The 15,914-nt window shown below is 44.3% G+C and overlaps 1 protein-coding gene across 2 annotated transcripts in view; it reads left to right on the plus strand.

Annotated features, from left to right (window-relative positions):
- The window catches only part of robo2 (roundabout, axon guidance receptor, homolog 2 (Drosophila)), a 198,437-nt gene that overhangs the window by 146,068 nt on the left and 36,455 nt on the right, over nucleotides 1-15,914 (plus strand). For both annotated transcript variants that reach the window (XM_061681079.1, XM_061681078.1), the window contains exons 9-14: nucleotides 3,360-3,565; nucleotides 5,481-5,562; nucleotides 5,887-6,052; nucleotides 6,171-6,337; nucleotides 7,807-7,928; nucleotides 11,094-11,325. In XM_061681079.1, coding sequence (XP_061537063.1) covers nucleotides 3,360-3,565; nucleotides 5,481-5,562; nucleotides 5,887-6,052; nucleotides 6,171-6,337; nucleotides 7,807-7,928; nucleotides 11,094-11,325 — 975 coding nt within the window. The remainder of the gene's footprint in view (nucleotides 1-3,359; nucleotides 3,566-5,480; nucleotides 5,563-5,886; nucleotides 6,053-6,170; nucleotides 6,338-7,806; nucleotides 7,929-11,093; nucleotides 11,326-15,914) is intronic.

Below are 15,914 nucleotides of genomic sequence, written 5' to 3' on the forward strand. Positions count from 1 at the left end.
GTAAGGTAGCATGTAGAGAGGCGGATGTAAATAAAATATCTAAAATGTATCTCAGAATTGCTCATTGTTGGAATTGTTGGTAGCGTGGCAGTTTGTTGCTAGGCTGACTTTGTAATCAAACAACTCCACGGTGCAGCTTGCCAACTCGACAGGTTGGCAGAACAGGAATTCAGACAGACGTTCATAAAGTCAATAACACCAAAACAACACTTTAAGGATAGTTATTTTAGCCCTACATTTGCAGTTGATACACTGCTCTGTATCAGCTCTAAAATACATATTGGAAGAAAGCGCCATCGGGTGGATCTCCACTAACTAGAATTAGTTTTAGGGGGAAAAAACAGCAAAGGCTTTGTTTATAGCGAGGTAGGGATGCATTTGAAATCTGATTGGTTAAAGAAACGGTCCCATTTCTAATATAGTTTAAATTATATCACTACTAGCACTACTCATTCTGAAGGCCCTGGGCAGATTACATTGACTGGCTGAAATCTGATTGGACAAAAAAAAAAATACCATCCCCATACACTATCGGAAGCAGTGAAGCTAAGAGAAAAACTGTTTGGAAAAAAAACAATACAATTTCATGGACGGATATTTGAATTTATGGTGTAAATGTAGGTCAGTTCTTCTGACAGTGTTCCGTTACACCCCGAACAGTTCATCGAAGCAAGTCAGAGTACAATGTCCGTCATTTAGTCACTTTGAAGAGGAACTAAAGCATCGTCCTTGGTTTCAAGTTTAACGATTGCTTGGTTGAGAGAGTCTGTGATTGAGCGACTGCGATGGCATGATAGATGACCGTCCTCCCGTCTGGCCAGGAAGTCGGAATGAACAAACGCGGCGACATCGACGGGTGGCTTGGTACAAGAGGAAGAGCAGGGCGGAAGGTGGGAGGGAGGTCAGGGCCACACCTGCTGTAGTCGCGGCCGCCGCTGGGTGATTTACTGACGACGTGTCCGCCAGGTTCAAGGAGATCCGTAATGAGAAATTCCTGATCCGGAAACCCGAGGCCCCTCGGGTCCAGCCTCCCGCTGTCGGTCTCGCATTCCGTAAGCACATCCATCAGGCTCGGAATGCGGCCTCGCATTCCCAAAACGCTCGGCCGCATTCTCATCCAGGCCATTTAGTAATCCTTCCACAGCCTTGGTGTCAGCCTGGTGGTCTTTGTTAGCACCAAAGGGAGTGTCTGGAAATGAAGCAGCTGCATTTTACTTTATTTTAATGTCTTATTTTAATAACTCTTCCTACGGCCCACCGCACACCGAGCGACATGACCGACCGCAACTGAACCTGACAATCGCAAATAAATTACGAGCACAGCAACACAATGTAGACAGACGTACTGTATACTCACCCTCGCACACCTGGCAACCCACTGCGACAGATGAACTATGACCCCTGTCTACCAAGCGGGCCTTTTGAGGCACCACATATACTGTATTTTCTTTTTGAAACGCAAACAACACGTTACAATTGTCAAAGAGAATAATGGAGAGATTTGTGAGACTGTTGGCCTCACAGCTCCATTCATTGACTGCACTCACACATTTACCTGCCACAGAGACTCCCCACACTTCGCTTTGTAGCCACTAGTGCATATGAAGTCAGAAACTAAAATATAAAACATCTCAATCAAAAACAAAGAGACTTAAACATCTCTTACTATCGTCAGCTAGCTTAATGCTAATACATAATGCAAGAATTATGCTACTATGTTATATCGCTCAATACTATCAAGCGTGATCATGGAGCAAATTAATTCAAGTCAAGTTAGAACTGTATATTCAAATATACAAGCGTCATTTTCGTTGTGAAAAATCATGTGATACGACACGGCATTTTTGATTCGCTGTCACATCTGCCATGCTTCACTTGCGATTCCAATGTCCAGTTGCAGCAAAACTAGTTGCCGGGGGTCAGCCACACACGGAAACTAGCTGCAGAACCTCACCTGCTCGGCCACAGTTCAGTCGCGTCGCTCGGCATCTTATAGCGGGTTTTCAACCTTCCAGTGGTTTTGGGATAATTCCCGTAACTCGGGAGCCTTTTGTCACGTTGGAAAAAAAGGAAAGGTGCGATAATGTGGTGAAAGGTTACAGACGTGGTAGAGTGACTAATTATCCCACGCAGGTCTGGTGTCATTAATCCACGGTGTGTAATTAATGTGCCTTCTGCGATATGCCAGGCGACCCGACATTATTCGGCTGCTTTTAACCCCCGAGGTCACCCTCTGACCCCCTCCCCCTTTCATAGAAGGGAACGCCCCACCCTCCTCTCTTTTCGACACTTGAATCAATCGACTCAAACTATTCCTTACCTGTGCAATCTGTTTGGAATGGAAAGTGGGTCTTTTTGGGGGATGTTTGAAAAGGTTGGCAGGTAACCATCGATCGATAACAATAATAACAATAAAAATGAAAGCACCCTAAAAGGAGATTGTTGCCATGATAATAATAATGATAATAATAATAATTACTGTATGTATTGTAAAAAGGAATATGAATATTGTTGTTATTGAAAGTATTAGTAGTAGTAGTAAGAACCCAAAAGGTGATTGTAGTTTTATATTAAAAGAAAGAGAAAAATAAATTTTCCTCACAAACTGACGTCGCAATTTGAATACACTCAACCTTAGGTACACCTGCATACTGCAGTGTCGTTAGATGGAATACCTCACAAATGACTAAAATGGGCGGCACGGTGGCCGACTGGTTAGAGCGTCTGCCTCACAGTTCTGAGGACCGGGGTTCAATCCCCGGCCCCGCCTGTGTGGAGTTTGCATGTTCTCCCCGTGCCTGCGTGGGTTTTCTCCGGGCACTCCGGTTTCCTCCCACATCCCAAAAACATGCATCAATTGGAGACTCTAAATTGCCCGTAGGCGTGCATGTGAGTGAGAATGGTTGTCTGTTTGTATGTGCCCTGCGATTGGCTGGCAACCAGTTCAGGGTGTACCCCGCCTCCTGCCCGATGACAGCTGGGATAGGCTCCAGCACGCCCGCGACCCGAGTGAGGAGAAGCGGCTCAGAAAATGCATGGATGGATGACTAAAATGGATCCCCTCCAGTCGCACTTGTTGATAGTACCGTGTCGACATAGAACCGAAGAGACAAAACAGACGCTGTCCGTCAGCCTGTATTTAGCTTGTCGGTGCTAGTGTTATTCCACAACGGTGCATTTTTTCTCCCAACCGCATTGAGTCGCTTGGCAGGAACCTGCAGCCAAACACGCTCGTCTCGTAGTAGTCGCGCCTAAAAATAAGGCGGAAAGTGCTCAGCTGTACGGGATGTTGTTATAGTCCAAAAAGACCACCACGACCTCACTTAAGTCTCATCCTGTTGCGGTTTCTCGCGTCGTAGTCCTGTCGGACAGACCGCCGCCCGTCATCCGCCAAGGCCCCTCCAACCAGACGCTTGCCGTGGACGGCGTGGCCCTGCTCAAGTGCCAGGCGTCGGGCGACCCCATCCCTTCCGTCAGCTGGCTTAAGGATGGCGTCAGTCTGCTGGGGAAGGACCCCCGCATGTCCCTGCAGGAACTGGGCAGCCTGCAGATTACCAATATAAAGGTAAGAATACACTATTTGTTGAGCCAATTACATGTTGGTGACCTTTAGGGTGTACCCCAGCCCTCGTCCGAAGTCAGCTGGGCTAGACTCCTGCGCTCCTACAACTCTCATTAGCATAAGTCCGAAAGAAAATACAGTGTTGGGAGCAATTTCAATCCATCCATCCATCCATTTTCTGAGCCGCTTCTCCTCACTAGGGTCGCGGGCGTGCTGGAGCCTATCCCAGCTGTCATCGGGCAGGAGGCGGGGTACACCCTGAACCGGTTGCCAGCCAATCGCAGGGCACACAGAAACAAACAACCATTCGCACTCACATTCACACCTACGGGCGATTTAGAGTCTCCAATTAATGCATGTTTTTGGGATGTGGGAGGAAACCGGAGTGCCCGGAGAAAACCCTCGCAGGCACGGGGAGAACATGCAAACTCCACACAGGCGGGACCGGGGGTTGAACCCAGGTCCTCAGAACTGCGAGGCTGATGCTCTAACCAGTCGGCCACCGTGCCGCCCGCAATTTCAATCCAATTATTTTTCTAAATATAACCTAATGTAACGACTGTGTAAAGATGAAAAAAAAACACTAAATATGAATATTATTCATTAATTTATATAAAGGCATAATTTATTTTAAAATGTAGTATAAGAATAATAACATTATTAAACAATATGTTCAAAAATTATGTAACAACGTAAATTAAAATCCACAAAGGTTTTATTATATTAATGAAGTTATTCTATTAGAACTTGAAACATTAGAAATAATGTAAATATATACAAATCGAAAATAATAAAAACAAATCATAAAAATATGTATTTGGTATATTCTATATCTTTAAAAAGTGTATAGGCCTTTCAATATATACATGTAGTATATTAAATAATACCCATTTTAAATGAGCAAAAAGAATTTATAAAAAAATCTAAAAATGGAAATAAATAGTTACATGAAAATAAAACAATAATAATCACAAATGACAAAAAAATATTTAATGATATAAAAATATAATGCAATATAAAAAATAAGAAGAAATTCAATTATTTAAAATATTTATTGCAATTGAAAAGTTATTTAAAAATTAAAAAGATGGAAAAAAATATAAAAACAAACAATATCTTTGATAGAAATAGACAATATTCAGAGAACTGAAGGAGGTGTTCCTAATGTTATGGCTAGTATGTAATGTCTCTATGCTTTTACTTTGGACACACACACACACACACACACACACACAAAGAAGCCGACGAGCCATCAAGCTGATTGACAGGAAGAAGTCTTTAAAAGATGAATAGACGGCATCGATTTTTGGCCTTCATAGTTTGATGGTATTGCTGAGCGCACCGACATTGCTAACGGGACTCGCCAACACGGGCTTGGATGGGTTCCAGCTGGAGGATGCGCACGCACACGCATGTCCACACGCACGCACATTTGGTGTAGATTCAATTTAAAGCACTCGCGTCTTCCTTTCCCCACTCCGAGGCCTCGGCGGAATATCTGCTACGCTTGACAGAGCTGACGACCACTGACATGTTCTTGAATAAATGGAAAGAACACTCACACGAGCAAAGCAAAGCTCGGAGAGGTGAAGGACGGACCGACGGACGAACCAGCTGTCGTCGGTCCGGGGGGCTCGTGCGGCGCACCCTAAATTAATTAGCTTTGTTGTGGTCGGCGGGACGGCGGTGAAATGAGGAAGAGGAGGAGGAGGAGGAGTGATGGAAGGGTGCTGAGTAGGAAATGAAATTCATTAGGAAATTAGCGTCAGCACTCGGAAGGCTTGGCTAGCTCGTAAAAGTCGGCGCCAGCGCTTTTGCCGTTGAGTTTGTCCTGTTTCTGAGAACTGCTTCACATCTGCGTTGCGTGACGTCACCGATATGAACAATGGCGCTCACGCAGCTAAATATTGTGTTCAAGCTCTCAGACTCGGGGATCTACACGTGCGTGGCAACCAGCTCGAGCGGAGAGACGTCTTGGAGCGCTTTCCTCGAAGTCAAAGGTACGTGGCGGCTTTACGACGCTGAGGATTTTCGACTTTCTCAGAGTGCATTTACACTACTTGGTAACCCCTAACCCTTAACTCTAACCCCGGGTTCAGAAACGTAGTTGTTGATTTGTGTTTTGCGCTAACCCCAAACTCAACTCTAAACGAACCTTACTTCACAAGAGTAGTTGTTTACCTGTGTGTGTAGGGGGGCCGAGGGGGGCGGGGACTTTAAGTCTAACACCGCCCCTAACTAACCATAACCATAACCCAAACGTCCGCCACACAATACAAAGAGATGAAACCGGAGAGGGAACTTTATGGTGTCCCGTACCGCAGAAGCCGGCGGCGCAACGCTCACCAAGAACCACGACGACGACGAGCTCCCAGGCCCGCCCTCCAAGCCTCAGGTCACCGACGTCACCAAGAACAGCGTGTCTCTATCGTGGCAGGCCGGCTTGGTCGGCGCGTCGCCCGTCAGCTCCTTTGTCATCGAGGCCTTCAGGTTTGTGTCACCTTAACCGCTTTATAAGCTACAGTACATGCGATAAAACAGAGTTGCGTACGTTCATTGTGTTACTGTAAGTAGCACGGGCTAGCGCACTTCTTGTTTTCCTTTGCAGCCAGTCGGTGAGCAACAGCTGGCAAACGGTGGCGGATCACGTGAAGACCACTCAGTTCACCGTCAAGGGTCTGCGCCCCAACACCATCTACCTGTTCATGGTCCGAGCGGTCAACGGCCAGGGCGTGAGCGACCCGAGTCCCATGTCGGAGCCCGTCAGAACGCAAGGTGCCGTGTCATCTCCAGCCCTGATCGGCGGAGTGTTAATTTGGGACCGTCTGATTGGCAAAGGTCAACGTGGCCTTCAACGCGCGGTATCATCCTCTTCGCGCTGAAATACGGCGGAACTTTTCCAGAGGTCAAACTCCTCCATCGCAGCCCGGCCTCATTATGCCCTACACTTAAGCAATTATGGAAAATAAGCATGTCTACTTTTGGACGGTCTAACTGAGTTACGGCAGTCCCCGGTATGTTAATGACTATAACGGGGAGAAATGACTGCCTCCCGGCTCGAGAAAGATTTTATTACAATACCGGCCAGGCCGCAGTCGCCTGATTGCATTGATATGATAATCAGCCTTTCGACTAAATACCGTCAAGGCGAATGCGTGCTCTTCATCAAACGGAGAGTCCATTTAAATTTCATTCTCATGCAGGTGGAGGCTCACGAGTGATATATAGATGTGTTTATTGACACTGGCATTTTTTATTTTTTTTTCCCCAACCAAGTTTGGACCGTCTTGCATGATTGCTTTGGCTATGATTTGTGACTTTTTAAAAATAATCTTCTCCTATGAATTTTTTGTTGCCTGTAAATTAAAAACAGCCATGAAAAATAGCTGAACGTGTCAGAAAATGTCAAAGCGTCCATTTATCTTAGAGGCGCCGTTATTTTGTTAATGTGTTTGTCCAGTCTCGTCCCCATGGGTGGCCACAAGTGACTCTTTGACTCGTTTTATCAAACTTAACCCTACTTTTATGTTATTGTTCAAATCGACCCATTTTATAGTTGAATAAGCTTGAAAGAAAAACAACTTATAAAACGCATGTGGGTCTTATTGCTGTTATTTCTTCTTATTATTTTATTTATATTTATAAATTCTTGTAACAATTTATTTGTAGATAAATAAAAAAATGTTACGTAAAACTAATTGATTTAATTTCTAGTATTTGAACATTTTTGGAACAGATCAGGATTTTGACGATAGCCACTCACTGGTTTTCTCATTGGTTACAACTCTGACTGGTATAAATATAACGTCTCAAATTTAAAACAGACAGGGCTGTCTGATATTCAAGCTTTCAGGCACATTGGTAGCCAGCCCAAATACAGACACAGCTTATTGTTAGCTGCTTTGGGACTCATCATGACAGCGACGTTAAAGCAAACCAAAAACAAATGCAGACTGTGCCGTATTGTACTTCTTGGTGTCAAAGGGGCTCCATAGCAAGTAATGTAGCGATTCTCCATTTCGACTCAAACATTTTTGCAATCGACTATAATGTCATGAAAGTTGATTAATCAAGAACATCACTGATATTGTCTCAGTACAGCAGGCCAGCAAACGGGCGAGTCCGAAGTTGAGACAAAAACACGCGATTAGCGATTAGCCGACTTCGAGCTTCAAATGTCGATGCGGAGTCGGGAAGTCGACGAATCGTTTCAACCTCTATTTTCCATCTCTCTCGCCCCGCAGACATCAGTCCTCCGGCTCAGGGCGTGGACCACCGGCACGTGCAGAAGGAGCTCGGCGAGGTGATTGTTCGCTTGCACAACCCCGTGGTGTTGAGTCCCACGGCCATCCAGGTCACATGGATGGTGAGTTAACGACATTTTCACCCAATGAAGTCACTGTGGATTATCAATAGATATTGGCGTAGCGTGTCAACAGGGCGAGGTCAGCATGCCACTGAGGGTCAATTTAGTTATTTATGGTGATTACAGAATTGCTATCAAGTCAATTAAACATTGTCAACTTTGGCTGGCACGCTCAAAGTAGTCGAATTGAGGTTTATTCGTACAAATGCTGTAGGAAAAGTACTCCAATGATATGTCCTAAAACGTCCTAAAAAATACATGGTGAATGTTTTTCGTATTTTCACAGGTTAGTGTTTGGGCATACAAATTTGATTATGCTAATTAATACATGGAAAAAATAGCACATCTTTCTTGGATCCCACAATCGTCACTTCACTCGTCAACCGTTTCCAACGCATTCATTCTCGTACAAAAGAGTAGAACTTTCCTTTTAGCTCAGTCTGTGATTCATACCAAGTTCGACCTTTTTTTTCTTGCAGCTTAAAATTCTCAATGTTCAACTATTTTCAATGCATCCATTTCTGTGAGCTTTTATTTACTGGAGCATCTTTTGGGGCATTTTTGTCAGCCCCAAAAACATATTTCAAACCAAAATCTACAGTTTCTAGCTTTTTACAATGATTTTTTTTTTTTTTTTTTTTTTTTACAAAATTCTTATGAGATCAGTCTCTGACATTGCATTTGTAGTTTGGCCACCTAATAGGTTGTGCCCTTTTGGGTTTCTCATAACCCCTAATTATCCACTATTCACAGTTCATCTTATGTAGTACAAAATTGTACAACATTGTCATGATCTCCGTCTTTAAAGTTATATTTAATATGTTTTGGGGCATTTTCATCTGGGTCGGCCCATTTCTTTTCTTTTTTTTTTAATCTAAGTAAACTTTTTCATCTACTTTTAAGTCCACTCATTTTAGTGCAAAATTGTACATTAAAATGATCAGAAGCTCAATTCCTGAGGTCATATTTAGTATGTTGGAGGGCAAAGAAAAATTAAAATCTGTTTCTGCTGAATTATTTTTAGCTTGTAATCAAAAATGATTTTACAATCATTGTCGGAGAAAATTGTGTAAGACACACAAGGTCAGTCATATTCAGTATTTTGGTGGTATTTTTTTTAAATCAGGTTCTGCCTAAAAAAATAACAACTAAACACAAACTAGTGGTAAATTATGTCTATAGCAGAACCAAAATAGAAATATATATAGAAACATCTGGTTGTTGATCAATCTTGTTTTGATTACCCGAGATGCATTATCTTTCTGACAGAAATGAATGTTTATGGGAATAAAGTGTTTAGCAAACAGTATTTTTCCTGCTACGATACGATGCATTTATCTTGCTTTCTCCACCGTATGTGCATTTCACGGCATCAGCGTATTCTGTCGCATGAGACGCATTGCCGAGCAGCTACAAATTCGTCTAACGAGATTTTTTTTTTCTTTCTTTTTTTTTAATTATTTGTATAAATCACTCAGGTCCATACGCACACACAGATGCATCTATTATTGATGTGTGTGTGTGGGGGGGGTTCCATTTCCAAACGCGCGCCACATTAGCAAATTTCCTGCTGACATGTTTATTTACCCAAGTAATAAGTCTCACCTCAGGACTCACAGATCTAATTCAAGACGAAGGCCTCTCGCCTTTTTTTTTTTCCGAACAACGACAACGTCCAATCAACGCAAAATGCGACTGCCCTCATCAATCAGGCTGCGACGCGCCTCCTGTAAACAGTGACAACCTCCGCTCAGAGAGCTTTTATATTCCCAAATCATTCCATTAATAAGTCAGCCGATCCCATTTCACTGATTTACTCTGGCCCAAGAAAAACATCTGTTTAATATATCATTTAGAAAGCCGGGCTTTTGCTTGTACTGTTAACAAGCCATTATGATAAATGATGCGACCATTGCCCTGGTGCACCGAGCAAGGTGGGGGGGGCGTTAAATTTGGTTGTGGGGGGGGTCTGGCTTCTTGTCTTTATTTAATGGCACACATTTGCGATTATCATCGCTGTGACATTCCCAGTCGGTAGGTGCTGCTTGGTATTTACGTCCTTCAAGGTGGCGTTACGGAGTACCGAAGAGGAGGTAACTCGTAAGGGCGGGCGGCGGGCGTTAATGTCAGGGCGTTCATTAAGCTAAGCGTAGCTGTAGCCGGTGATAAAAAGTGCCCATTAAATTAGCAACGGCCACTAAAGTGTAGTGAAAGCAATTCAAGGGAGTACATGGCCACAGAAAACGGTCTCGTTTTAATATGGCCACCTTCAAAGGGCATATTATGTTCCCCCCCCCCACAATTTAAAACAGTTCCCAGGTGTCTTCATAACACGTGAGCAACCGAGATTGTAATGATTTTGAACATGGATCGTATTGGATATTTCTATCAGATCATATTGTTTGCGCTTTTATCCACACATGAGCTACTGTCACCATCTTTAGTTCCAAAGGTTGCATCCTGGTCAATAGCGTCTAAATTGCCTTGGAAACTATGTTTTTGTGAAGCGGTGGTGTAAGTCCAAACAATATTTCATGAAAGATGATAAATAACATTCATTTATACGACTGTGAAGATGAACTTGGAACCAAGCTAAAGCGTTACTTTCTTTCTCAGTTTTCTACCAATCTCATAACGTCACTTTTGTTTCATGGGCACGACCATCTTGGAAATGGGTGTTGGCACGGTGTTGCACTAATGGATCAGAAAAAGTGCCGAGTGCAATAAAGGACTGCCACCCGCTGTACAGTATTTGTCCAAATTGGAACGTAACCTTGATTGAAAATTGGAACTCAGCCTTTTCTTTATTCATTTCTACTATTGATTTAAAAATGGCAAAAATTTACTTTGCCCACTCAAGGTCTCAGCGACCCAATGTTGAAGAAACCTTCATCAAAATACCAAGGACTAAGAACTACGTCAGTGGTTCCAACCTCTATGATGGTTAAGAGTGGGTGTTCTTTACCTTTAAGTTTTTTGTACTTCAACCGAACACTAGCAAGAACTTTTATTAAGACACTTGGGAACTGTGCAAGCACGGAGCAGAGATTCAAACACTGAACCGAAGAACTGTGCAGATCTGCTAACCACTCTCCCAATTTGCTGCCAAAATGGACAGTACATCCCTTTTAGATGTCTTCGACCAATGTTTGCCGCTTCCTTCAGGTGGACCGCCAGTCCCAGTTCATCCAAGGCTACAGAGTTCTGTACAGGCAGACGTCAGGGCTGCCCTCGCCGGGACACTGGCAGACGCAGGACGTGAAGGTCCCGTCGGAGCGCGGCGTGGTCTTGTCGTCTCTGAAGAAGGGCATCGTGTACGAGATCAAGGCGCGGCCTTACTTCAACGAGTTCCAAGGCATGGACAGCGAATCCAAGACGGCACGAACCACCGAGGAAGGTACGGCGATGAGCGATGCGCTTCGTCGCGGCATGTGACGGCTGAGTCATGACCACCCGAGGCTGGCGTTTGTCATATCGCTCGGATACTGAGACAAAATATGTGTTTTTTTGCCTGCCGCGCCTTTTTTGGGGGGATTGTTTACGACTGCGTGTATCCCGACTCCTAATCCATCACCCGGCAGACGTGGGCCCGAGGTGCGATCGGAGCACGCACGCACTCTGTCGTGTGGAGATGATGGGCGCGTTTGATTCGTACAAGCTTTGACAAGGCCACATAGCGGCGTGGCACACAAACAAACAAGTCCGTGCACGGCGGAATTTACTCTTATGACCCAAGCCGGAAATTGCTTTGTGAAGTAAAGTTTATACAGAACAGCAGAATCCCACAGCGCAACCACGCCACGACCGTACTGATGATAAAACTTGCGGACCAAAAAAAACAGACTACTACTGGAATTCCCATGAAATATCCTGGTGACCTCCCGAAATTACTTGGTAGTCCTCTGTAGAAAGTGAGAAAAAATAGCCCCTGACACCAGTTTCATCCATCCACGCGAAATTAAGTAAGTCTATCAATAACAAGGCGCACGAAAAATTCTCCAAGTTAGCCGTATTGGGCGAATTGAATGGCTCTTACTTTGATGAAATCCTTTTGAGGATTCGTCGAGATGAGCCCTAATCGGAAGAAGGTAGAGTATACCGAACAGATGGCTAGCTTTTTTGCCTAATTTTAGCAGGCAATGACATCAATGTTCGATGATCATTTCGAGAAAAATAAATACAGTAAAACAAATCGACAGCCGTTTCTCCAATCGAAACAAAATTTGGTGGACCTGTCCGTCATAACTGGATGTATGGAAAAGTCTGTCATGTGAAATCGTGTTGATCATTTTGAAGATTCGCCATCAAAAAGGTGCGGGCAGGGCTGTTCATTGTTTTTGAATGAGAGGCCTTTTGTCGGGCAAAATGAGGACTATTAGAACTCTCTACATTGTACAGGTGCACCTAATATTGCAGTTATTTTTGCTGTGGTAGTGTCATATTTGCGATCAGGTTAACCACGCCTAAATGTGGCCTCACATATCACACTACTTCTTCTCCAAAGTCATGGAGTCGAATCCTCTGGCGATAAAGAAGTAAATGCTAACTTCCTTTAGCATCAGCAGAAGGTGAAGCTCTCTATTTTCCGCTCAATTTAAATCTCTCCAGAGGGATTTGACTTGGAAATAATAGTTTTCCGCAACCCAAATGAGTTTTAAGTACATTTTATTTATTTGTTTTAGTTTTAGTTTTATTTTTTTTGCTGATGCGAAATAGATCCTACGAGAGCAACTTGCTATCGCCCCCTCAAGGAACATTGCGGTATTTCCGGACTATTTGTCAAATATGTCTTCATCACGGTGGTTTCATGTCCTGAATGCAGGGGAATTTCCAAACATGTTTTTTGGCCCCGCTCCTAAAAACTCACTCATATAATTGTACTGTTACGGTTGTGCGTGAACTGAATCGGTCATGGCTGCTCCCTGCTGTCAATTAGCCTTCTCTTGCTTATCATGCAGGCTCATGCTTGTAGCAAGTCTTTTTTGTTATGTTGGCATGTAGGCAAAGTTGACTCTTTTTGTTTTCTGACTGTGGTGGATATTCAAGTGACTTCTACGATGTAACGTTGTTGTCAGATGCTAACGCTAATCCATGCATCCACCAAATCTGCAGCTCTGAAGACTGGATCGATCACGATGGCTTTAATTATACTTTATGGTAGTACATTGCGTGCCTGATGCTGCATGTCGCTGCCTTACTAACTTTGGATTAATTCTAGTAGTTCTATTTATTTCTATTGTGCACGGTAGTGCTTGTCAAGAGGAGCGTTCACATTAATCATGACAAATACATCACAAACGCACGTGTCCATAAATAAATGTTTAAAAACCAAGCAGTTTTGTACGGTTAAATGCAAATACATTGAACATTAAAGTTAAATACAACTGAACGGTACTTAGAGAGTGATTCGTTCATGCGGCACTCTCCCCCCCCCCCCCCCCCCCCCCACACAGTTGTAGACCTGTTTATTTCGATTGTGCAGGGTTGCAGTTGACCTGTATACACGCCATGAAATCATCACTTTTCCATTACATGTGGCCTTAAATGATACGGAGTGTTCTGAAAAATTCCCAGAACAGACCTAGAAGTGATCGTCAGGTTGTTCTCAGGACGAAGGCCATTTTCGCCTCACCACATGGGGGCTTGCGTGCGTTGTTCACATTCCGTCATGGTGACAGGTCCATTTATTCCCGGCCGCCCTTCCTCCAAGGGACCGTATCTCCGGTAGCAGCCAGCGTGCCGACCGCTGTAGCGAAGCTGTCGTCAACACGTAACAAAACAGCCAAGAGAAAACCCGCCAACCCGCCTCCCCCAAGGCCTCCGGAACCTGCGTGTCACAGCTATGACCAGCGGAGATAACTCTTGCCGCTTTAGCTCTATCTGCATCTCGGCCCCTCGGAGAGATTGACCGTTTTCTATTTCGGTCCTAACCCCCCCACCGCACCCCCAGCCCCCGCCACCAAACCTGCTCCGAGCTGATAGGCCGTACGAGCTCGTAGCCCCGGTCTCCTTTGAGACACTGGTTGAAGATGGATGGAGAAGTCAGGTTTTGGAGTGATTAAAACTCAGCGCTGAACATTAGGTTGCACTCTTACAGATTTCCCTCGGAGTGGATTTGGGCGGACGGGGGCTCGCTATTCGTTCTGTAGTTTTGTAAAGAGGGAAGTCGTAGCTCGCGGTGGCGTCTGATTCTTATTTCCCAAGATGGTCCTTTGGAGTGCAAGCAGAGATTAAATCGAGCCCTCGCGCACACTTTGTCGTGGCGAATTCACACAGCGATCATCAAAGTTTGACGGCATGCTCCGCCCACATTCGATAGTGCATGCAAAAAAAGCTGTGCAATTTAGCATCATCCCTTTGTCTAAGACGGCGGGGCGGGGGCCACATTTGATTTAAAAAGTTTATTTTAAAAAGGCTAAAAAGGAAAATACGTGAAATAGTTGAAATAATAATAGCATTCCTTTGCAATTTTCAATTGATTAACGAGTGATGAATGAAATGAAAATAAAAGCTGTGACATGTATCTGTTAAGTTGTTTATTTGACTAATTAACAAAATGAAGACAAATTGTCTTGATTCATGCCACAAATATGACAGGACTCTCGATAATGTGACTGCTTGGTGGGCCGGATTGAAGAATGGAGCAGAGCTCGGAAGTCTGATTCAATTTGAGACTCATTCAAATGGAATACGCCCAAAAAGGCACACCAGGCACTTTTGTTCACTTTATAGGTTATTTCCAGTTGTTCTGTTTATTTCTGTTGTACTGGGAGTGTACTAGAGCTGCAGCTATGGAATATTGTATTATATTGATTGGTTTCGCGTTATTAACACAAAATCATGTACGTTACAAGTGATGTGCAGGCATTATTTTTGTCCAATTGGGGTCGCCATTCTCACGTTCTGCTGCAGTATCTGTGACTTTTGAGTGTGTGCATCTTTGAAAGGCGGGGCCTGTCCTGGTGAGTGACGTGGGCGTCAGGGAATGGCAGTGAGCTGACTACGGAATTTTGTGAGTTGTGCCCATCGGCAGCTCGTGGGTGAATGTGCTCATTATTACCTTTGTTTTCTTACCGTTCGTTCACTAAAGAGATCGAAAGTACAGAACGGCTGTGTCTATGCTTGACCGATTGTGGCAGTATTTCTAATGTTAGCGAACATCAATATGTTACCTTCTGTGTTTATTGTACTGTAGTCGTCCTGCTGTGATATTCATTGCAGTTTATCTTTTGTTTAAAATGTGAAATGACCCCAAACTTTGGACATGCTCTGTCTTTAACTGACTCTCCACCTGTCGTGCTGCCATCGCGCCGACCTATTTCTGCACCGAGAATAAAAAAGAAGTCTTGCGATGCATCGAGCCAGGGATTTTGCTTCGACCTTTCTTTGTATTCAAGTGAAGTAATCGTAGCCCTAAAGCATACCGTTGACTTTTCTCAACTTTCTGGATTATTTCCATTGTTACTCTTCACTTCTATTGTGCAAGGTGGTGGTTGTCATGGATAACCGCCGCAGCCTGATTCTCATCCCTCGCGGGCGCTGCGGCCGGCTCATTTGCGTTGATGCCCACACATCAGCAACTGGCATTCCCCCGTGTGTGTGAGCGTGTGCGTGCATATGATATGATTTGTTTGTATTTCTTCATTATCCAGCGCGGCGGCGAGAGACAGGAGGTCACATTCGCGGCCGCCATACATCACGCTGCTAATGGCTCTATTAGCGCCCCCTCTGAGGGCGGCCACTAATGAAAAATGTGAATTGTTTAGCACAAATATGCATGATAATAAGCCGCTAAATCATTCATACCATTAACTTTGAACGACATTGCCCACGATGCCCGCCGCACGCCGAGCCCCGCCGCTGCGTCACCTGGATTTAATGCGGCCGTTTGATCAGATTCTTCCCGGGTAGATTGTTTCTAATCAGGTTGAGGTGGCGGGTTCATAACGGGGCCCATTCATCTTGGGAAGCCGTGGCCGGTGGCGC

Source organism: Phycodurus eques, chromosome 7, assembly GCF_024500275.1.
Source record: "Phycodurus eques isolate BA_2022a chromosome 7, UOR_Pequ_1.1, whole genome shotgun sequence".
Taxonomy (NCBI): domain Eukaryota; kingdom Metazoa; phylum Chordata; class Actinopteri; order Syngnathiformes; family Syngnathidae; genus Phycodurus; species Phycodurus eques.